We start from the raw sequence: 23,339 nt of genomic DNA on the forward strand, positions 1-23,339 counted from the left end.
GTAATAGGAATATATATGTATATATATAATTTTTTTCTTTCCAAACCTTTCTCCCTTAAAAGACTAGCACTATCAATTTGGTATGTAATCATTCATAATTTTTTCTGTATATAGGTTTTTTACTACTCTTTCCAAATATGAGATCATGCTTGCTTTTTTTTTTTTTTTGAGACGGAGTCTCGCTCTGTCACCCAGGCTGGAGTGCAGTGGCCAGATCTCAGCTCACTGCAAGCTCCGCCTCCTAGGTTTACGCCATTCTCCTGCGTTAGCCTCCCGAGTAGCTGGGACTACAGGCGCCCGCCACCTCGCCCGGCTAGTTTTTTGTATTGTTTTAGTAGAGACGGGGTTTCACCGTGTTAGCCAGGATGGTCTCGATCTCCTGATCTTGTGATCCACCCGTCTCAGCCTCCCAAAGTGCTGGGATTACAGGCTTGAGCCACCGCGCCTGGCCATGCTTGCTTTTAACTTAGAAATAGTAGACATGTATTTTGTGTGTGTGTGTGTGTGTGTGTGTGTAAAAAATATTTTTTGGTCAATATGAAGGAAAACTATAATAAATCTTTTTTTTTTTTTGAGATGGAGTCTTGCTGTGTCGTCCAGGCTGGAGTGCCATGGCGCGATCTTGGCTCACTGCAAGCTCTGCCTCCTGGGTTCATGCCATTCTCCTGCCTCAGCCTTCCAAGTAGCTGGGACTATGGGTGCCCGCCACCTCGCCCGGCTAATTTTTTGTATATTTAGTAGAGATGAGGTTTCATCGTGTTAGCCAGGATGGTCTCGATCTCCTGACCTCGTGATCTGCCCGCCTCGGCCTCTCAAAGTGCTGGGATTACAGGTGTGAGCCACCGCACCCGGCTATAGTAAATCTTTTTATTGGTACTTTTATTTTTCTGTGAGTCTCAAAAGTAGGATTACTTTTGGAGTCAAAGAGTATGTAAAATGTAAAGGTTTATAATGGATAGTATAAATATTACTTTCTAAAATGATGGTGGCCACTACTGCCCATTTACCATACCTTATCGGTATTACTTGCTATTTTGAATTTCAGCCAAATTGATAAGTAAAAAATAGCTTTTTTGTGTGTGTGCAAGATGGAGTTTTGCTCTTGTTGCCCAGGCTGGAGTGCAATGGTGCGATCTCGGCTCACCGCAACCTCTGCCTTCTGGGTTCAAGCAATTCTCCTGCCTCAGCCTCCCGAGTAACTGGGATTACAGGCATGCACACCACCATGCCTGGCTAATTTTGTATTTTTAGTAGAGATGGGGTTTCTCCATCTTGGTCAGGCTGGTCTTGAACTCCTGACCTGAGGTGATCTGCCCGCCTCAGCCTCTCGAAGTGCTGGGATTACAGGCGTGAGCCACTGCGCCCGGCCAATAGCTTGTTTTTATTCACACCCCCCTGATTACTAGTGAGGTGGTATATCTTTTTATATTTCTGTTATTTTTATCTCTCCTATTATTGCCTATGCATATCTTTTGTATATCTTAAGAGAATTTTACATTAAGATATGTTAATCCTTTTTGATGTTTATATTTTCTCCAATCTTGTCTTTTTATTTTGTTTACAGTGTCTTAGTTTATAGATATATACCTCTTTAACATAATAATACTTGTCACTATTTTCCTTTATAGTTTTTAGTTTCCTGATTTGCCTAAGAAGGGTTTGTCGGCTGGGCGCGGTGGCTGACGCCTGTAATCCCAGCACTTTGGGAGGCTGAGGCGGGCGGATCATGAGGTCAGGAGATCGAGACTATCCTGGCTAACACGGTGAAACCCTGTTTCTACGAAAAATACAAAAAATTGGCTGGGCATGGTGGTGGGCGCCTGTAGTTCCAGCTAGTTGGGAGGCTGAGGCAGGAGAATGGCGTGAACCCGGGAGGCAGAGCTTGCTGTGAGCCGAGATTGCACCACTGCACTCCAGCCTGGGTGACAGAGAGAGACTACGTCTCAAAAAAAAAAAAAAAAAAAAGGATGGGTTTCTCCACCATAGGTTATAGAAATAGTCATGAACATTCAGATACTTTTACTTTTGTATGTAGTGTTTAAATCCACGAGTAGGGCTAGTCATAGTGGCTCACACCTATAATCCCAGCACTTTGGGAGGCCGAGGCGGGAGGATTGTTTGAGGCCAGGAGTTTGAGACAAGCCTGTAACATAGTGAGAAACCCCTTGCTTGAGCCCAGGAGCTTGAGGGTACAGTAAGCCATGTTCAGACAACTGCACTCCAGCCTGGGTGACATCGAGACCCTGTCTCAAATAAATACAAATAAAAAATAAATCCATGAGGAAATTGCTTATTTATTTTGTTGTGTTTTGTTTTGTTTTGTTTTGTTTTGTTTTTTGAGACAGAGTCTTGCTCTGTCGCCCAGGCTGGGGTGCAGTGGCCGGATCTCAGCTCACTGCAAGCTCCGCCTCCCGGGTTTAGACCATTCTCCTGCCTCAGCCTCCCGAGTAGCTGGGACTACAGGCGCCCGCCACCTCGCCCGGCTAGTTTTTTGTATTTTTTTAGTAGAGACGGGGTTTCACCGTGTTAGCCAGGATGGTCTCGATCTCCTGACCTCGTGATCCACCCGTCTCGGCCTCCCAAAGTGCTGGGATTACAGGCTTGAGCCACCGCGTCTGGCCTGTGTTTTGTTTTTTTGAGATAAGGTCTTGTTCTGTTGCCTAGGCTGGAGTGCAGTGGCGCCTCAGCCTCAACCTCCCAGGCTCAATTGATTCTCATACCTTAGCCCCTGCTGAGTAACTGGGACTACAGGTGCGTACCACCAGGCTCAGCTAATTTTTAAATTTTTTTGTAGAGATAGGGTCTCACTGTGTTACCCAGGCTTGTCTTGAACTCCTGGCCTCAGGTCACCCTCCCACCTCAGCCTCCCAAAGTGCTGGGATTATAGGCGTGAGCCACCATGCCAGCCTTATTTTTGTTTATGATGTAAAGAATGGGTGGAACTTTGTTTTCTGCCAATGGATATCCAGTTATGTCAACATACAGCAACAGATATCAAATAAATCATCTCCTTGTCATACTGAAATCTTTTATTTATCTTTTGACACAGAGTCTCACTCTGTCGCACAGGCTGGAGGGCAGTGGTGCGATGTTGGCTCACTGCAACCTCTGCCTCCTGGGTTCAAGCAATTCTCCTGCTGCAGCCTCTAGGTGCTTTGCTAAGGATGTAGCAGTGAATACAGCAAACAATTTTTACTCTGATGGAGTGCATGGTCTAGTGGAAGATACGGATATTAAATAACTTATTAGTATAATGTGCATTAAGAGACTTGGAGTATGGATATGCATTTAGCAGGATGATCTGCCAGGCACAAGTGATCCTCCTGCCTCAGCCTCCCAAGTCTAGGGGAATAGGAAATGTCTCCCCAAGGGACTGAGGTCTTGCTATGTTTCCCAGGCTGGTCTCAAAATCCTGGGCTCAAGTGATCTTCCTGCCTTGGCCTCAATGTGCTGGGATTACAGGCGTGAGCCACTGGGCCTTTGAGAAAAACAATCTCTAGTGGCTCACTCCTGCAGTCAGGAGGCCGAGGCAGGAAGATGGTTTGAGCCCAGGAGTTTGAGACCAGCCTGGGCAACATGAAAAGGCACTGTCTTTACAAAAATAAAAAATTGGCTGGGCATGGTTGTTGTGTACCTGTAGTCCCAGCTACTCAGGAGGCTAAGGCTGCTTGGGCCCAGGAGGTTGGGACTGTGGTGAACTATGATTGTGCCACCGCTCTCCAGCCTGGGTGACAGAGCAAGACTTTTTCTCAGACAACAGCAATATATATATGTAAAATAAAACACCTTTCTGGATGTAGCTTGGGCTGGAGGAAAGCAAGATATACAAAGAAGTCAGAGAGCTGCTGCTATACTCTGCGTGAGAATTGTTGGTTTTATTTGGGCAAGTCAGTGGGAGAATTGGAGAGGAACTGTGTGTAATCATAGATGCAATGACATTCAGAAGTTTTGGTGTTAGATTGAAGGTTGAGAATAAGGGAGTGAGAATAGTCAGGATGAGTGCTGCTGTACTCCAGCCTGGGTGACAGAGTGAGATTCCATCTCAAAAAATAAAAAATAAATAAAAATCTAAAAAATTTTACAAATACTGAAAGATTTTAGAGAAGGAAAAGACTGAACCTAAGGAATTCCAGCATCTGGAAGTCTGGTAGGCCGAATCAGATCAGCAAATAAGACTCAGGAGTGCTTCCAGAGAGGTGGCAGGAATGTATACTATCATAGTAACCTGTAGTAGTTTGTGTCTTGTGTTCATTTTCTTAGTACTGCCTTTTTGAAGGACAAAAGTTTATAGTTTTGATGAAGTTCAGTTTACCAGGTTTAAAAAAAAAAAATCATGCTGTCATATCTAAGAAATTTTGCCTAACCCAAGGTCATAAAGATTTCCTCCTATATATTTTTTAGGAATTTTATAGTTCATTTTTGAATTTAAATCTGTGATCCACTTGAGTTAATTTTTGTGTGTGATGTGAGGTAAGGGTCTGAGTTCTTTTCTTGCAGATGGATATCCTGTAGTAGATTTGGAGTGAGAAGATTGCATTCAATCCAAGTTCTTCTATTTACTAATTTTACAGTCTTAGAGTTAAATCATGTTTTGAAGCCTGTTTGCTCACCTATAAAATGTGATTAGTTAAATCTAATAAGATTATTGTCAGAATGAAACAAATGAGACAATAAGTGAAACCACTTAAGCATAGCGTATGGCGCGTAGTAGGACTAAGGTAGATAAATGTTAGTGGAGTTTGAAAAACACTCCCAAGATACCCAAATACTCTTCTTTTTTGTTTGTTTCTTTAAATTCATTTCAGTGAGTGAATAATGCCCAAGCTTTTGGTTTTCAGATATAATCATTGTAATATTTAATCCCTTGAAATTACCTCTTTTTATTTTTTTATTTTTTTTGAGACGGAGTCTCACTCTGTCTCCCGAGCTGGAGTGCAGTGGCCGGATCTCAGCTCACTGCAAGCTCTGCCTCCCGGGTTCACGCCATTCTCCTGCCTCAGCCTCCCGAGTAGCTGGGACTACAGGCACCCGCCACCTCGCCCGGCTAGTTTTTTGTATTTTTTAGTAGAGACGGGGTTTCACCACGTTCGCCAGGATGGTCTTGATCTCCTGACCGCGTGATCCGCCCGTCTTGGCCTCCCAAAGTGCTGGGATTACAGGCTTGAGCCACCGCGCCCGGCCGAAATTACCTCTTAATCTTAAAGTCTATCAGCTTTAAACTTTAGGCAGCAAATGCACTGCAGGCATATTTTAGGGAGTTTTGACTTCTTTGGGTTTGTTTGATAACATTTGGTAAATAATTGCCTTTTTGTGTTGAATGTCTGTCTTTTTTCTTTTAACTTTTTTTAGAGACTGGTTCTCACTCTGTCACCCAGGCTGGAGTGCAGTGGCATAATCATAGCTAGCTGCAACCTTGAACTTCTGGGCTTGAGCAGTCCTCCTGGATTAGCCTCCCTCATTATGTAGAAGTATTAAAAGCATGGGTTCTACTTTTGACAGACATAGCATATTCATATATAGGAGCTATTGAGTAGTGAGAAATGATGACTGCATATGTTTTGAAGGTAAAGCTGACAGATTTTGCTGACAGACTGCGTATGTAGGGTTTGAGATAAAGGAAGGAGTCAAGGATGATAACAAGTTATTAGGCCAAAAATTTGTCATCTCAGTTCAGTAGCTGATGATCTTTTCAAGGCCTGAGTCAGATCTTGTCATTTCTTAAAACCATTTTGATGGCTTCCTTTCTCATAGTAAAAGCTAAAGTTTTATAAGTCTGCAAGGCCCTCTGTATAAGTCTTGCATGCCCTTTCAGTCTGCATACTCATTCAGTTCCAGGAAGCAGGGTTGGGTAAAGGTCTCCATTCTGTTTCTGAAACACAACAAAAATACTTCCACTTCAAGACCTTCACACTTACTTGTTGGCTTGACTAGAACCTCCATTTCCTGGGTATGTGATTACTTAGCTAGTTTGATATATCCTAAGAAATATGATGGTTATCTGTGGAAATTTTAAAGAGCATGAAACCCAGCACAAATTTAAATGGTGCTATACGTTTTTTTTTTTTTGAGACGAAATTTCGTTCTTGTTGCCCAGGCTGGAGTGCAATGGCACGATCTCGCCTCACTGCAAACTCCGCCTCCCAGGTTCAAGTGATTCTCCTGCCTCAGCATCCTGAGTAGCTGGGATTACAGGCATGCACCACCACGCCTGGCTGATTTTGTATTTTTAGTAGAGACAGCGTTTCTCCCTGTTGGTCAGGGTGGTCTTGAACTCCCAAGCCAGCCTCAGGTGATCTGCCTGCCACAGCCTCCCAAGTGCTGGGATTACAGGTGTGAGCCACCATGCCTGGCCTAATGTGCTATAAATATTTAAATAAAAATCTTATGTCGTTAATTTAGACCTTTTTTTTTTTTTTTTTTTTTTTTTTAAAAAAAGAGATGGGGTCTTGCGCTGTTGCCAAGGCTGAAATGCAGTGATATTTTCTTAGCTCACTGTGGCCTTAAGTTCCTGGGTTCAAGCAGTCCTCTTGCCTTGGCCTCCCAAAGTGTTGGGATTACAGGCGTGAACCACCACACCTATCCTATAACTGGTTTTTAATCTTAAGAAATAATGTTGTAATGTTTAGAAATTAAAAGTCTCTAGCCATATTTAATAAAGATCACAAAGGAAAACAAAAATTCCTTGCAGATGAGCAGGCATGGTGACTTGCCCCCTGTTAGCTGCGCAGGAGACTGAGGTGGGAGAATCATTTGAGCTCCAGAGTTCGAGACCACAGTGAGGTAACAAGATACCACTGCATTCCAGCCTTGGCAAGAGAGCAAAACCCAGTCTTAAAAAAAAAAAAAAAATTCCTCACATGAGACAAGTAGATTGTACTTGTTTTTTTTTTTTTTTCTTTGAGATGGGGTTTTACTATTGTTGCCCAGGCTGGAGTGCAATGGCACGATCTTGGCTTACCACAACCTCTGCCTACCAGGTTCAAGCGATTCTCCTGCCTCAGCCTCCCGAGTAGTTGGGATTACAGGAGTGTGCCACCACGTCCCGCTAATTTTTGTATTTTTAGTAGAGACAGAGTTTCACCATGTTGGCTAGGCTGGTCTTGCTCCTGATCTTAGGTGATCCGCCTACCTTGGCCTCCCAAAGTGCTGGGGTTACAGATGTGAGCCACTGCACCCGGCCAGATTTTACCTGTTTTAAGATAACAATCTGCTGGCATTGTTTAATCTGTAACATAGCAATTTTAAATGAGTTTACTTATCTAAAAAGAAATTGTTCTTCATTGTTCTTCAAGCTAAAAATCTTTTTTTTTTTTTTTTTTTTTTGAGACGGAGTCTCGCTCTGTCGCCCAGGCTGGAGTGCAGTGGCCAGATCTCAGCTCACTGCAAGCTCCGCCTCCCGGGTTCCCGCCATTCTCCTGCCTCAGCCTCCCGAGTAGCTGGGACCACAGGCGCCGCCACCTCGCCCGGCTAATTTTTTTGTGTTTTTAGTAGAGACGGGGTTTCGCCGTGTTAGCCAGGATGGTCTCGATCTCCTGACCTTGTGATCCGCCCGTCTCGGCCTCCCAAAGTGCTGGGATTACAGGCTTGAGCCACCGTGCCCGGCCCAAGCTAAAAATCTTATAAAATTCCATTAACTTTTTCATTTGTATGTTGTTACACAGCCTCCCTCTGTATATAGCATATACATATATTTTCAGCTCTCTCTTTGACTTTCCACTTAAATGTTTCACAGGTACCTAGCATTTAATGTACTTATTACTGAACCCTTTGAGCTTTCCTTTCTGTCTCATCCTGGCATACTTCTAGAATATCGGCCCCACAAAGCAAGGGTTTTTTTCTGTATTTTGTACTATTGTATCTGCAGTTCTTGATATATAACTCAGTAAATGTTTGTTGAATGAGTCTCCAAATGGTACCACCATACCATTTACCATTTGCTCAAGTCTTCAGTTTTTTCCACTCTCATCTCTCACATTATATTGACAAACCTCTCACATGTTTCTTAAATCCATCTGTTTTTCTCTATTTCCAGTGTTACCATCCTAATCTAGTATGCTAATGTTATGACTGGTATTCCAGAACCAACTTTTGCTGTCTTTGTAATAATCTTCCTTCCACAGCAAACAGAGATGTTTCTCAAAATGGAAGCTTGTGTCTTGTTACTGTCCTACTCAGACCCCTTTAATACCTTCTTTTTGAATTCCAAATTCTTTTTTTTTTTTTTGAGATTGGATCTCGGCCTGTTTCCAGCCTGGAGTGCAATGGCACCACCATGGCTTACTATAGCCTTGACCTTCTGGGCTCAAGCAGCTGGGAATTCTCAAAAAAAAAAAAAAAAAAAAAAAAAAAAAAAAAAACCCCAAAAAATATATATATATAAAAAATAAAAAATTTTAAAGGAAAGAAAATAAGCACTTAAAGTTCATGAGACCAAAGACCATATTTGTATTACTCATGACTGTATCTAGAGTGTGTGTCACAATTCTCAAAACATATTTCGAGGCTCTCAGAAAACATTTGTTGAATGAATGAAGGAATAGATTAAGAATGATGAATCCATAAAGGAAATGATGAAATGGTTAGAGAGGTGGTGGGAGAACCAGTAGAATGTATCATAGAAACCAAAGAGTTTCAAACATAGCAAATAGGCCAAATGTAGCAGAGAGAAATAATAAGATTGAGACTAAAGATGATCTTTTTTTCTGAGACGGAGTCTCGCTCTGTCATCCAGGCTGGATGGAGTGCGGTGGCGCAGTCTGGGCTCACGCAACCTTCACCTGCCAGGTTCAAGCGATTCTTCTGCCTCAGCCTCCCGATTAGCTAGGACTACAGGTGTGCACCACCACATCCGGCTAATTTTTGTATTTTTTTTTAAGTGAAGACGGGGTTTCACCATATTGGCCAAACTGGTCTTGAACACCTGACCTTGTGATCCACCTGCCTCAGCCTCCCAAAATGCTGTGATTACAGGCATGAGCCACCACGCCTATCATAAAGATGATCTTTGGGAGGCAGCAAAGCGTAGTGGTTAAGAGGAGCCAAACAGACCTGACTCCGCCTTTTATTGGACATTAGCCTGTCTTTTTATCTCTAAAAAGGGAATAGTAATAGTAACTACCACATACTGATTGTGAGCCTTAAATGAGGTAATATATGTAAAACATTTGGCATAGAGCTTTGTACATCTAAGTATTTTATTACTTTCACTGATGCTAAATTCACTGTGAGGACTCATTTGTAGTACTTAAAAAAATTTGGTTGATTTTATATTGTTTTGCTGAATAGTGTTCCATCAAAGCATGGCTATTCCCTTTCTACCCCTGAAAATAGACAGGGAATTTGCATATAAAATGATTTCCAAACATAGTTGTCTTTCAGAGTAGTTCTGTATCTCAGACCAGACCCCCCCCACCTCCAACACACACATACACACACACACTTTCTCTCTCTGTCTCTGTGTGTGTGTGTGTGTGTGTGTGTGTGTGTGTGTGTATATATATATTTTTTTTTTTTTTGGAGACACAGTCTCGCTCTGTTGCCTAGGCTGGAGTGCAGTGCCACAGGCTTGGCTCTGCAACCTCTGCATCCTGGGTTCAAGCGATTCTTCTGCCCCAGCCTCCTGAGTAGCTGGGATGACAGGTACCCACCACCACGCCTGGCTAATTTTTGTATTTTTAGTAGAGATAGAGTTTCACCATGCTGGCCAGGCTAGTCTTGAACTCCTGACCTCAGGTGATCCGCTTGCCTCAGCCTCCCAAAGTGCTGGGATTTATAGGCGTGAGCAACCACGCCCAGCCCAGACCACTATATTAATAGCAGTGTATTAGTTAATTTTTATCAGATCCACTGATTGTTACTTGGATGTGGGATTAGAATGGCAGGTGTAGGGGTGGATAGAGGTCTTCATTTTGTAGAGAATATGTATTTGTAAATTTGTAGGTAGTTTTTAACATATTGTTAGATTGTCATACTTTGTTTTTGTACAATGTATATGTTCTATTAATATAATCAGTAATTTTCTTTTTAAAAAATATATAGTTAGTAATTTTCTAGAGTTTACTTAATGCTGTAATGATTTGTGCAAAAGTATTTAATGCTGTAGGTATAGTGTTACTTTCCTTTGAATTTGGACCGGACTATTCCACATTGTTCCAGAGATTTGAAAACATAAATCCCAAAATTGCATGTGAGATGAATATTGAATTTGCCCGTTTGAGTGAAGAGATTCTAGCAATCATAGGTCTGTGTTTTTCCTTGGAAATATATTTTAAGTTGAATATATCGTACTAGGAACCAGAATAAGTTGTATTACAACGTGGCATCCTTGCCCCTGGATGGAAAACCTAGGTTGTTTAGATATTTTTCCAAAAGCTGAAAGAACGATATTCACAAAGAACATTGCTTTGAAAGTTCAAAAAACAGCCTTCTGGCAGCTGCTGTAGGGACTGTTTTTCAAGGAGTTTACATTCAGCAGATAAAAAGCAATCTGTTATGAAATATCTTCAGAATTTGGGTTTATCTTGACTAGAAATTCTTAAATTTGGTATGTGGGGTTTGCCAATCATGATTTTCCAGTTTTACTACCTAAATGATTCTCAAAATATTCCTGTAAGCCTACTGTTTGTTTTTCTCCTTGATCATGTTAGGGAAATCTAATATTTTTCTCTTCTCATATACATTTTTAGGGGGGGGAAATCAATGTTTTCAAATCTCTTTTCAGTTTATTGGTGCTCCGCTATTTATGTAATAATGTGTGTCACTTAGATTAAGTTTTTAAATTTTTTTTTCATTTTAAAAATGAGAATCATGTTTCTCTCAAACCTTTCTCTAATGTTTTGAAAGGGAATTAAGTGCAGATAAAAAAAATGAATTCTTTGCTTGAACCCGGGAGGCGGAGGTTGCAGCGAGCCGAGATCACGCCACTGCACTCCAGCCTGGGCGACAGAGTGAGACTCCATTTCAAAAGAAAAAAAAACAATTCTTTGGAATGCTGAAATTCTTCATTTATATATATAAATTTTGCAGTTATGCATATTAAGACATGGAATTCGTTCATTACAAAAATTGTAGGGGAAAATTTAAAATGTATGCATTCGTGGGTAATGAATATAAAAGCAATTCTTTTTTTTTTGTTTTACAAACTGTAAAATTTTGTGGGTTTTTGGTACATCTGTTTTTTTGAGATGGGGTCTCTCTTTATTGCCCAGACTGGAGCACAGTGGCACCATTCTAGCTCATTCCAGTCTCGAACACTTGGGCTCAAGTGATCCTCTCATCTCAGTGTCCAGAGTAGCTAGGCCTACAGGTGTGTCCTACCACACCCAGCTAATTTTTTAACATTGATTGATTGATTGAGACAGAGTGTCACTCTGTTGGCCAGGCTGGAGTGCCTCTGGAGTAGCTAGGACTACAGGTGTGTCCCACCACGCACAGCTTATTATTTGATTGCCCAGGCTGTAGTACAGTGCTATGATCATGGCTCACTGCAGCCTCGACCTCCTAGACTCAGGTGATCCTCCCACCTCAGCCTCCTGGGTAGCTGGGACGATAGGCACGTACCACCATGCCCAGCTGATTTTTCATTTTTTTTTTTTTTCTTCCTGAGAAAGAGTCTTGGTCTGTCACCCAGGCTGGAGTGCAGTGACACAGTCTCAGCTCACTGCAGCCTCCACCTCCTGCGTTCAAATGATTCTCCTGCCTCAGCCTCCTGAGTAACTGAAATTACAGGAGCGTGCCACCATGCCCAGCTAATTTTTGTATTTTTTTTTTTTTTTTAGTAGAGACGGGGTTTCACCATGTTGGCCAGGCTGGTCTCAAACTCCTGACCTCAAGTGATCCGCCTACCTCGGCCTCCCAAAGTGTTGGGATTACAGGCATGAGCCACTGAGCCTGGCCTAGAATGGGGACAGTTTGAAGCTGGTAAAATATAACTCACATAAGTCAGGGAATTAATTCTACAAATATTTGTTGAACACCTACTATATGCCAGCTACTGTTCCACATGCTGGGATATAGCAGTGAACCAAACTGATAAGTCTATTTCCTGGTAGAGTTCAAATTTCAATGGAAAGATGTAGACAAATATATTGTACACTAGGTGGTAAGAAGAATATGAGAATAAAATAGGATACTGAGTGTGAGTAGAGGGTAGTGGGGGGATAGGTGTTTTAGGAAATGTTTCTTCCATAAAATTACATTTAGGCAAAGATATGAAGGAAGTGAAAGAGCAAGATATGCAGTTATCTGGGGAAAGGGTGTTCTATCAAGCAGAATGGTAAGTGCAAAGGTCCCAAGGTAAAGAGGATTTTTGTTGTGTTTGAGAAACAGAAGGGAATTTTTTTTTGTTTTTTTTGAGACAGTTTCGCTCTGTTGCCCAGGCTGGAGTGCAGTGGCGCGATCTCGGCTCACTGCAGCCTCTGCCAGAAGGGAAACTTTTGTACCTCCTTCTTGGAACTAAGCGAAGAGACTGGTAGGAGATGGAAGAGAGGTAGAGAGGACTTTAGGACAAATTAAATTGGATCTTTAGACCATTTAAAAAATTTTGGCTTCTGCTTTTAGGGAGATAGGAAGCCTACGAAAGGGTTTTGAGCAGAGGAGTGATATGATCTGACTCAGGCTTTGAAGGGATCACCCTGCTGCTGAATTGAGAAGACTGGAAGAGATATGAGGGTTGAAGCAAGGACCCAGTTAGAAGCATGTTGCATTTTGCAAGCTGTGCATCGACAAAGCTCTAATAACAGCGTCTGTAAGGAACTTAAGCAAATCTACGAGAAAAACCGATTAAAAAGTGGGTAAAGGACATGAACAGATACTTCTCAAAAGAAGACATATATGCAGCCAGCAATCATGAAAAAAAGCTCAACATCACTGATCATTCAAGAAATGCAAATCAAAACCACAGTGAGATACCATCTCACTTTAGTCAGAATGACTACTATTAAAAAGTTAAAAAAAAAAAAAAAAAGATGCTGGCGAGGTTGCAGAGGAAAAGGAGTGCTTATACACTGTTGGTGGGAGTGTAAATTAGTTAAGCCATTGTGGAAGACAGTGTGGTCATCCTCAAAGACTTAAAAATGGAAATACCATTTGACTCAGCAGTCCTATTACTGGGTATATACCCAGAGGAATATAGATCATAAAGACACATGCACACATATCTTCCTTGCAGCACTGTTCACAATAGCAAAGACGTGGGATCAGCCTAAATGCCCGCCAATGGTAGACTGAATAAAGAAAATGTAGTACATATACATCATGAAATACTATGGAGTCACAAAAAAAAAGATCATGTACTTTGCAGGATCGTGGATGGAGTGGAGGCCATTATCTTTGGCAAACTAATGCAGGAACAGAGAAACACTGTATGTTCTCACATATAAATGGGAGCTAAATGATGACAACGCATGGACACAGAGGGGAACAACACACACATGGGCTTATTGGAGGGTGGAGGGTGGAAAGAGGGAGAAGATCAGGAAAAATAACTAATGGGTACTAGGCTTAATACCTGAGTGATGAAATAAACCCCCATGACGCAAGTTTACCTACGTAACAAACCGCACATGTACCCCTGTACTTAGAATAAAAGTTAAATATATTAAAAAATCAATAAATCGATGGACTTTGAGTTAAGCAGATCACCCTCCATAATGTTGGGGAGGAACTTCATCCACTCAACTGAAGGCATTAATAGAACAAAAGATTGACCTCTCCTCAGTAAGAGGCAAGTCTGCCACCAGATGGCCTTTAGACTTGAATGAAAACATTGGGTCTTCCTGGGTCTCCAGCTTGCCACTGACCCACCCTGCAGATTTTGGGACTGGCCAGCTTCCATAATCGTGTGAGCAATTCCTTTAAATAAACCTCTTCCTTTAAAAAAAAATGCATATCGCAATAATCCATTCATATATTTATCATCACTTGGATCTGATAGCTGTCAAAGTAATGAGAACTGGTTAGATTCTGCATACATTTTGAAGGTAAAGCTGACACCCTTAGCTGACCAAATGGACATGAGGGGTTTGAGAGAAAAAGCAATTAAGAATGGGTAGAGATTTTTGGCCTAAATATTTCTGGTTGGAATTACCATATATTGAAATGAAACCTGTAGGAAGAATAGATTTGGGGCAGTGGGCAAAGATGAATTGATTTTAAACATGTTAAGTGCCTATCTATTACATGGTCAGGTCAGTGTGTCAAGTAAGCATTTAGATATGTGAATCTGAAGTTCCAGAAAGAGGTCTCAACTAGTCTCTATCTGAAGGTAGAAATTTATGAATCATCAATGTTAGATGAACTTTAAAGCCATAAGACTGGATCTGGTCATGTAGGAACTGAGTGTAGACAGAAAAAGGAAGAGGTCCAAGCACCCCCTGCATCACTCCAGTATTTAAAGGTCATGGAGGAAGGAAAGAACCTGCAAAGGAGACTGAGGGTTACTAGCCAGTGAGGAAGAACAATCAAGACAGGAGTCCTAGAGCTGGGCACGGTGGCTCATGCCTGTCATCCCAGCTACTCAGGAGTCTGAGGTCAGAGGATCGCTTGAGGCCAGGACTTTTAAGACTAGCCTGGGCAACCTAGTGAGACCCTGTCTCTAAAACAGTGAAAAAAAATTGGGCGTGGTGGCACATGCCTGTATTTCTAGCTACTTGGAATAGCTCCCTGGGTTCTGAGGCAGGAGAATCACTTGAGCCCAGGATTTTGAGGCTGCGGTGAGCTATGATTGTGCCCCTGCACTCCGGCCAGGATGAGAGAGAGAGACCTTGACTCAAAAAAAGAAAGAAAAAGATATCGCATAAGTCAATTGAAGTAGCAAGGGAGCTGTTTAGCTGTGCCAAATTCTGTTGATAGGTCAGGTAAGATGAGAGGACTGAGAATTGATCATTCTTCTTAGCAATGTGGAAGTTATTGGTGACCTTAACTAGCAGTTTCTATGGAGGGGTGGCAGTGAAAGTATGATCAGTATGTTCAAGAGAAGAAAAAAGCAAGGATTGGAGGTCAGGGAGAATAGACGATATAGAGAATTCTAACAAGTTTGTTGTGAAGAGGAACAGAGAAATGGGAAGATAGTGGAGGATGTGGAGTCGAGGAATTTTTTTTTTCTTTTTTTTTTTGAGACGGAGTCTCGCTCTGTCACCCAGGCTGGAGTGCAGTGGCACCATCTTGGCTCACTGCAACCTCTCCCGGTTCAAGTGATTCTCCTGCCTCAGCCTCCTGAGTAGCTGAGATTACAGGCACGTGCCACCACACCTGGCTAATTTCTTTTTTTTTTTTTTTTTTTTTTTTTGAGACGGAGTCTCGCTCTGTCACCCAGGCTGGAGTGCAGTGGCGCGATCTTGGCTCACTGCAAGCTCCGCCTCCCGGGTTTAGACCATTCTCCTGTCTCAGCCTCCCGAGTAGCTGGGACTACAGGCGCCCGCCACCTCGCCCGGCTAGTTTTTTGTATTTTTTTAGTAGAGACGGGGTTTCACCGTGTTAGCCAGGATGGTCTCGATCTCCTGACCTCGTGATCCGCCCGTCTCGGCCTCCCAAAGTGCTGGGATTACAGGCTTGAGCCACCGCGCCCGGCCACACCTGGCTAATTTCTTATATTTTTGGTAGAGATGGGGTTTCACCATGTTGGCCAGGCTGGTCTTGAATACCTGACCTCAAGTGAGGTCTGCCCACCTTGGCCTCCCAAGTGCTGGGATTACAGGCGCGAGCCATCGTGCTCTGCTGAGAGGAATTTTCTTCCATGAGAGATATTATAGTATGTTTTTGTTTTCAGGCTTATTGGCATTATTCAGAGGAAATGTGAGAAATGGATGATGTGAGAGAGAGAGGAGATAGTTGCCTAAATGAAGAGGTTGAAAGGAGAGATCGTTTATATATTGTGATAGGAAGGACAGGCAGAATCTATAGGAACAGACACAGGAATGTAGGTAGATATATGGTGGGCACTTGTGGCAGTTTTGTTCTGTTTGTTACTGCTTCCTATCTGACTACTGCTGTGATCAGATAGGAGACAAAGTTAGGATGAAGAAAGGGGAGATGGGATGAAATAGTTTTCTAGGAGAGTGGTAGAGTGAATGGATTAGGGAAGGGGAAGTGTATTGGCAGCACCAAGGGCTTACTCAGAGTTAGTGGTCAGGAATATAAAGTGAGATCATTGAGTGTTACTGTTTTTCTTAGACTAGCTTTGATGGTACAGAGACAGAAGATGTATAAAATATGATTTGGAAGTATGTTAGTGCTGAAATTAGGATATTTTAGTAAATTTACAGAAAACCACCTATATGTACTATAATCAGCATACTAAGAAAAAACGTGTGTATAGTTTTCTCATTGTAACACAAGATAAAGTTACGTAAAACAGGGAAAAGAGATATCTGCTACATGCCAATCATTGTATTAGAAGCTACAGGGACCTTAAAACTCACTCATTGATTTATTCACCTATTTATTGGGTACTAAAATTTGTGCTATTCATTGTTTCAGGTGCTGGGGATACAGTGGTGAGCAAGCCAGAAGAGGTTCCTACCCTCATGAAGCTTATATTTTAATTATACAGTTGGTCTTCCCTATCCGTGATTCCGCACCTGCGGATTCAACCAACTGCGGATGAAAAATATTAGAAAAAAAATTAAAAATAACAATATAATAATAAAAAACAATACAAAATTTAAAAATACAGTGTAATAACTTTATATATCATTTACATTATATTAGGTATTATAAGTAATCCAGAGATGGTTTCAAGTATACCGGAGAATGTGTATAGGCTATATGCAAATACCACACCATTTTATATAAGTGACTTGAGCATCCTCAGATTTTGGTATCTGAGGGGGTGGGATGGAGGGTGGGAGGACTTAATCTGTTGAGGGGGTATAGCTGACAAATATAGAACAAGAAAAAATGTTAATTGCCCTAATTGTGATCTTATATGGATCATAAATATTCAAGGATGGATCAGGTCAGTGCAAGCTTAAATATAGGTCTGAGAACATAGGTCTAGAATCCATTATCCAAAATGTTGGTGCTGTAAGTTTTTTTTTCTTTTTAAAAAAATTCCCTGCAAGTGTTACACATGTTTTTCTTTTTTCTTCTTTTTCTTTTTCTTTTTTTTTTTTTACTTTTAGAAATGTAGATTGGGTGAACTGGCACTGTGGTGTTTGGGAGTAGTAGCATCCCTTACTCACGAAAGCCCATTAATACTTCTTCATTGTAACTTATCATTATTCATGGAAATTATGGTAATTGAGACTAAAATAGATCCATGTCAAGTTTTATCACTAGGTTTTGAAAAAACTTGGATTTCAGAGTTTTTTGGACTTCAGGATTGTGAGCCCATCATGGAGAAGAAAGGACTTTGTACTTTTTATTTTTTTTTTATAGAGTTTTTTTTTTAAATTTACTTTTCGAGAGAGGGTCTTGCTCTGTTGCCCAGGCTGGAGTCCAGTGGCATGAACATGGCTCACTGCAGCCTCGATCTCTTAGGCTCCAGCCATCTTCTTGCCTCATCCTCCTGAGTTGCTGGGACTATAGGTGTATACCACCATGCTGGGCTAATTTTTTATTTTTTGTAGAGAGAGGGTCTTGCTGTGTGTGTTAGACTGGTCTCAAACTCTAAAGTTCGAGTGATCCTCCTGCCTTATCCTTCCAAAGTACCAGTAATACAGGTGTGAGCCACCATGCCCAGCCAGGATTTGAACTTTTAACATTATTTATTATTTATTTTTTTAAAATTTATTTTTATGAATAAATTTATTAAATAAAATTTTTAAAAATTTTATTTTTAAAAAACATTTGGGTTATTTTAATTACTTTTTATACACAGCATTTTATTATTTATTTTTTCTCCCTTCCCTAATTATGTATTTATTTTTTTGAGACAGGGTCTTGCTCTGTTGCCCAAGCTAGAGTGTAGTGATGCAATCACAGCTCAGTGTAACCTCAACTTCCTGGGTTCAAGCCATCTTACTATAGGCACATGACACCACACATCTGGCTAATTTTTTATTTTTTTTGTAGAGACGAGTCTCTACACTATGTTGTCCATGCTGGCTTTGAACTCCTGGGCTAAAGTGATCCTCCCACTTTAGTCTCCCAAAGTGCTGGGATTGTAGGGGCAAGCCACTGTGCACAGCTAACTTTGTCCTTTTTTTTTTTTTTTTGAGACGGAGTCTCGCTCTGTTGCCCAGGCTGGAGTGCAATGGCGTGATCTCGGCTCACAGCAAGCTCTGCCTCCTGGGTTCACGCCATTCTCCTGCCTCAGCCTCCCAAGTAGCTGGGACTACAGGCACCTGCCACTACGCCCGGCTAACTTTTGTATTTTTTTTTTTTTTTAGAGATGGGGTTTCACTGTGTTAGCCAGGATGGTCTTGATCTCCTGACCTCGTGATCCGCCCACCTCGGCCTCCCAAAGTGCTGGAATTACAGGCGTGAGCCACCGCGCCCGGCCTACTTTGTACGTTTAAAGGGAGAGTCTGTATGTTTATATGACACATAAGCAGAAATGAACATGATTTGTTAGGGACAGTAAAGAAAACTGAATTGACTAAATGATAGTGGGTGTGTGTTGGGAAGTAAAGATAAACAAGTTTGAATAGTTGGAGGAGAGTGAGATTATTAAAAGCCTTGAATGCCACTGTGAAATGTTTATATGAAATGGTAGACAAGAATCGTGAGAGTGAAATGATTGGAAGATTAGTTTTCCAGCTGTTTATATGGTTGAATGGAGCAATAACAAGCTAAGGAGTTACCCAGTCGGCTAATATTTGATGAGTACTTATAAACACTGCTGCTGCTGCTTCTCCTACTAAATTATTGGTACCTTTTTTTTTTTTTTTTTTTTTTGCTCTGTCACCCTGCCTGGAATGCAATGGCATGATCCTGGCTCACTGCAACCTCCGCCTCCCAGTTTCAAGTGATTCTCATGGCTCAGCCTCCTGAGTAGCTGGAATTATAGGCACCTGCCACCACACCCACCTGATTTTTGTATTTTTAGTAGAGATGGGTTTCGACATGTTGACCAGGCTAGTCTTGAAGTCATGACCTCAAGTGATCCACCTGCCTCGGGCCCCCAAAGTCCTGGGATTACAGGCATTAGACACCACACCCGGCTGATACCTTTTATTGAGCCCTCACTATGTGCCAGTCATTGGGCGAGGTATTTCACTTATACTCCTTGTAGAAGTCATAAGGCAACTATTTATTTACTTTTTCCCTTGAGACAGGGTCTTGCCCTGTTGCCCAGGTTGGAGTGCTGTGGCTTGATCACAGCTCACTGCAGCCTCAACCTTCAAGGCTCAAGTGATCCTCCCACCTCAGTCTCCTGAGTAGCTGGGACTACAGGTGTGTGCCACCACACCCTGCTAATTTTTGTGCTTTTTTAGAGACAGGGTTTTGCCATACCAGTCTGGTCTCAAACTCCTGGGCTCAAAGAGTCCACCCGCCTCAGCCCCTGAAAGTACCGGGATTATAGGTGTGAGCCACCATGCCCGGCCAAGAATCTTACTGTCTTGTTGGAATGAAAAGTCTCAGGGCACATGGTTTAAAATATTCTAGTTCACAAATGGAACTTTCTAAGGGATAAGATGTTCTCTGTTTTCCAGATACTAGTTCTAGATCTTGAGTCAGACATATGTTTGACGTGAAGACTAGTCTGTCAGTCTTCAAGAATACTGACTTGTTTTGTTTTGGTTTTATTAATATATTCACTAGTCTCTGGCTGGGCATGGTGGCTCACACCTGTAATCCCAGCACTTTGGGAGGCCAAGGCAGGCAGATCACCTGAGGTCAGGCGTTCAAGACCAGCCTGGCCAACATGGCGAAACCCTGTCTATACTAAAAATGCAAAAATTAGCTCGGTGGGTGTGGTGGCTTGTACCTGTAATGTCAGATACTCGGGAAGCTGAGGCAGGAGAATCTCTTGGACCCAGGAGATGCAGGTTGCAGTGAGCCGAGATCGCGCCACTGCACTACAGCCTGGGTGACAGAGCGAGACTCCGTCTCAAAAAAAAAAAATAAGAAAAAATTCACTAGTCTCCCTAATGGTTATATGGTAATCTGGTTTCCTGAGGATCTTTATATTTAAAATGGGGGTGCCTTGTGGAGATTCTCAGATTAGGTGTATCACCTATTGTAAAATAATAAATTGGCACGCTAGTTTTAAAACGTTTTGTATATTTGGGAAATTGACACATGCCTACTGAGTATTTGCTATAAGGAAAACTTGTAAAAATAAATTTCTGATTTTTAAAGTTCTTATAACAAAAGTGATTATTTGTATAAATGTTTGCTTAGTGTTTGCTCTTCTCTCTAGAGTATAAACCTTAAAATTTAGGAACTGGGTTCAATTTGTTAAATACTGTATTTTCAGGGTGTAGCACGATGCCTGGCATATGATAGGTGTTTGGAAATATTTTTTGAATGGACAGGTGAATGAATTCAGAGTTGAATTGTATGCTAGCAACAAAGATAATTTCTGCATAAGTTCCTGCATCAGAAAGTCCTAACCTCAAAAAGCCTGATAGGCCGGGCGCGGTGGCTCAAGCCTGTAATCCCAGCACTTTGGGAGGCCGAGACGGGTGGATCACGAGGTCAGGAGATCGAGACCATCCTGGCTAACACGGTGAAACCCCGTCTCTACTAAAAAAATACAAAAAATAAAAAACTAGCCGGGCGAGGTGGCGAGTGCCTGTTAGTCCCAGCTACTCGGGAGGCTGAGGCAGGAGAATGGCGTAAACCCGGGAGGCGGAGCTTGCAGTGAGCTGAGATCCGGCCACTGCACTCCAGCCTGGGTGACAGAGCGAGACTCCGTCTCAAAAAAAAAAAAAAAAAAAAAAAAGGCCTGATAATCTAAAAGTTTGGAATACTGAAACCAGCCTAAGAGATAATTTAAAAAGAATTTTTATAGGTACATAGCATGTTTAAATATTTATGGGGTGAATGAGATATGTTGATGCAGGCATACAATGTAATAATCACATTATAGTCAATGGAGTATCAAAAAAAAATGATTTTTTTTACCTTCAATAAAACTGTAGGAAACAAAAGTGTACTTCAGCAGAAGTGTAGGGAATATATTCTTTTAAAACTTTTGAGTGTGAAAATATATGAAGTTATTTTATTTTAGGCAATGTTTGCTTGACTGTAAGTTGCAGAAGCTTCTTGGTGATTTTTTTTTTTTTTTTTTTTTTTTTTTTGAGACGGAGTCTCACGCTGTTGCCCAGGCTGGAGTGCAGTGGCGCGATCTCGGCTCACTGCAAGTTCCGCCTCCCGGGTTCCCGCCATTCTCCTGCCTCAGTCTCCTGAGTAGCTGGGACTACAGGCGCCCGCCACCGCGCCCGGCTAATTTTTTGTATTTTTAGTAGAGACGGGGTTTCACTGTGGTCTCGATCTCCTGACCTTGTGATCCGCCCGCCTCGGCCTCCCAAAGTGCTGGGATTACAGGCTTGAGCCACCGCGCCCGGCCAACTTCTTGGTGATTCTTAAATTTGCATTTGCACCATACCACTATAGCTTGTTTATGATATCTGTAGAATGATAAACTTATTCTGAATTTTAAATGTATTTATAACTAAATAGATTTAAATCTACTTTGAATTAACATTTTTATTTAACTGTGATTTTTTTTTTTTTTTTTTTGGGGTAGTTGTTGACCTCCTTGTTGTCTTGCCCTATACCCATTACTTATATTAATCAACAGTTGCCTCTTTTCTGATAAATTTTTGTTATGGTCTGTTCTGCAGAGAATGATGCTGGTTTCAAGTTTTGGAGATCCCTGTTTTTTATGGAACACAGTTCTGTAAAATTTTCATAAGATTCCTTGGCAATAACATACGCTTGTGATGGACCCTAGAAATACTGCTATGTTAGGATTGGGTTCTGATTCCGAAGGTTTTACAAGAAAGAGTCCTTCTGCCATCAGTACTGGCACATTGGTCAGTAAGAGAGAAGTAGAGCTAGAAAAAAACACAAAGGAGGAAGAGGACCTTCGCAAACGGAATCGAGAAAGAAACATTGAAGCTGGGAAAGATGATAGTTTGACTGATGCACAGCAACAGTTTTCAGTGAAAGAAACAAACTTTTCAGAGGGAAATTTAAAATTGAAAATTGGCCTCCAGGCTAAGAGAACTAAAAAACCTCCAAAGAACTTGGAGAACTATGTATGTCGACCTGCCATAAAAACAACTATCAAGCACCCAAGGAAAGCACTTAAAAGCGGAAAGATGACGGATGAAAAGAATGAACACTGTCCTTCAAAACGAGTAAGTAGAATTCCTAACAATATATGGTTATTGACAATATTTTCATTTCTCTGTTAATTTTTATCATATATGTGTTTCCGAGAGTTTGATTTTAATCTTTCTATGTTATTTCCAGATAGTTTGTGTTTGTGAGCCTTAAAATAAGCCCTGAGGCTTGTCAAAGATGTAAGTTAATGGCATAACCATATACGTATTTGTACTTCTAAAATTATTTTAAAATTTTATTTATTTATTAATTTTTTGAGATTAAGTTTTGCTCTTGTCGCCCAGGCTGGAGTGCAATGGTGTGATCTCGGCTCACAGCAATCTCTGCCTTCTGGGTTCAAGCAGTTCTCCTGCCTCAGCCTCCCAAGTACCTGGGATTACAGGTGCCCACCATCACACCTGGCTAATTTTGTGTTTTTAGTAGAGATGGAGTTTCACCATGTTGGCCAGGCTGGTCTCAAACTCCTGACCTCAGGTGATCCGTCCACCTTGGCCTCCCAAAGTGCTGGGATTACCGGCGTCAGCCTCCACGCGTGGCCTGTTTATGCAATTTTTAAAGGCAAAACTCCAAAGTGCTGGAATTACAGGTGTAAGCCACTGTGTCTGACCAAAAAAAGAGAAATCTTTATTGAGGTATGATTCACATACCATACAGTTCAGCCATTTAAATTCAGTGATTTTTAGGGTATTTCCTTATTCGCTTTTAAAAATTTATGTAAAATCATTTCTTTCTTTCTTTTTTTTTTTCGAGATGGAGTCTCACTCTGTCGCCCAGACTGGAGTGCAGTGGTGCGATCTTGGCACACCACAACCTCCACCTCCTGGGTTCAAGCGATTCTCCTGCCTCAGCCTCCTGAGTAACTGGGCTTACAGGTGCCCACCACCGCACCCAGCTACTTTTTGTATTTTTTGTAGAGACAAGGTTTCACCATGTTGGCCAGGCTGGTCTCGAACTCCTGACCTCAGGTGATCCACCCACCTCAGCCTCCCAAAGTACTGGGATTACAGGTGTGAGCCACTGCGCCCAGCCAAAATCATTTATTTCTAAACCTTTTTCATTATCCCAAATTAAAACTCCGTAACCATTAAACAATATCTTCC

General features: G+C 41.6%; 1 protein-coding gene across 20 annotated transcripts in view; it reads left to right on the forward strand.

Moving 5' to 3' along the window:
- The window catches only part of ASH1L (ASH1 like histone lysine methyltransferase), a 233,177-nt gene that overhangs the window by 20,609 nt on the left and 189,229 nt on the right, over positions 1-23,339 (forward strand). For 13 of the 20 annotated variants that reach the window (XR_012413526.1, XM_074041008.1, XM_045373666.2 and 10 more), the window contains one exon: positions 21,735-22,253. The exons of 3 other annotated variants lie outside the window; for them this stretch is intronic. Coding sequence is in view for 15 of the 17 variants with exons in the window: in XM_074041008.1 (XP_073897109.1) it covers positions 21,834-22,253 (420 nt within the window). In the remaining 2 variants the exon portion in view is untranslated. Of the gene's footprint in view, positions 1-18,329; positions 18,449-21,734; positions 22,254-23,339 lie in introns of all 20 variants that reach the window. 4 more of the 20 variants (XM_074041031.1, XM_074041027.1, XM_074041034.1 and 1 more) reach the window with 1 other exon arrangement.

The sequence above is a fragment of the Macaca fascicularis genome, chromosome 1 (assembly GCF_037993035.2).
Source record: "Macaca fascicularis isolate 582-1 chromosome 1, T2T-MFA8v1.1".
Classification (NCBI taxonomy): domain Eukaryota; kingdom Metazoa; phylum Chordata; class Mammalia; order Primates; family Cercopithecidae; genus Macaca; species Macaca fascicularis.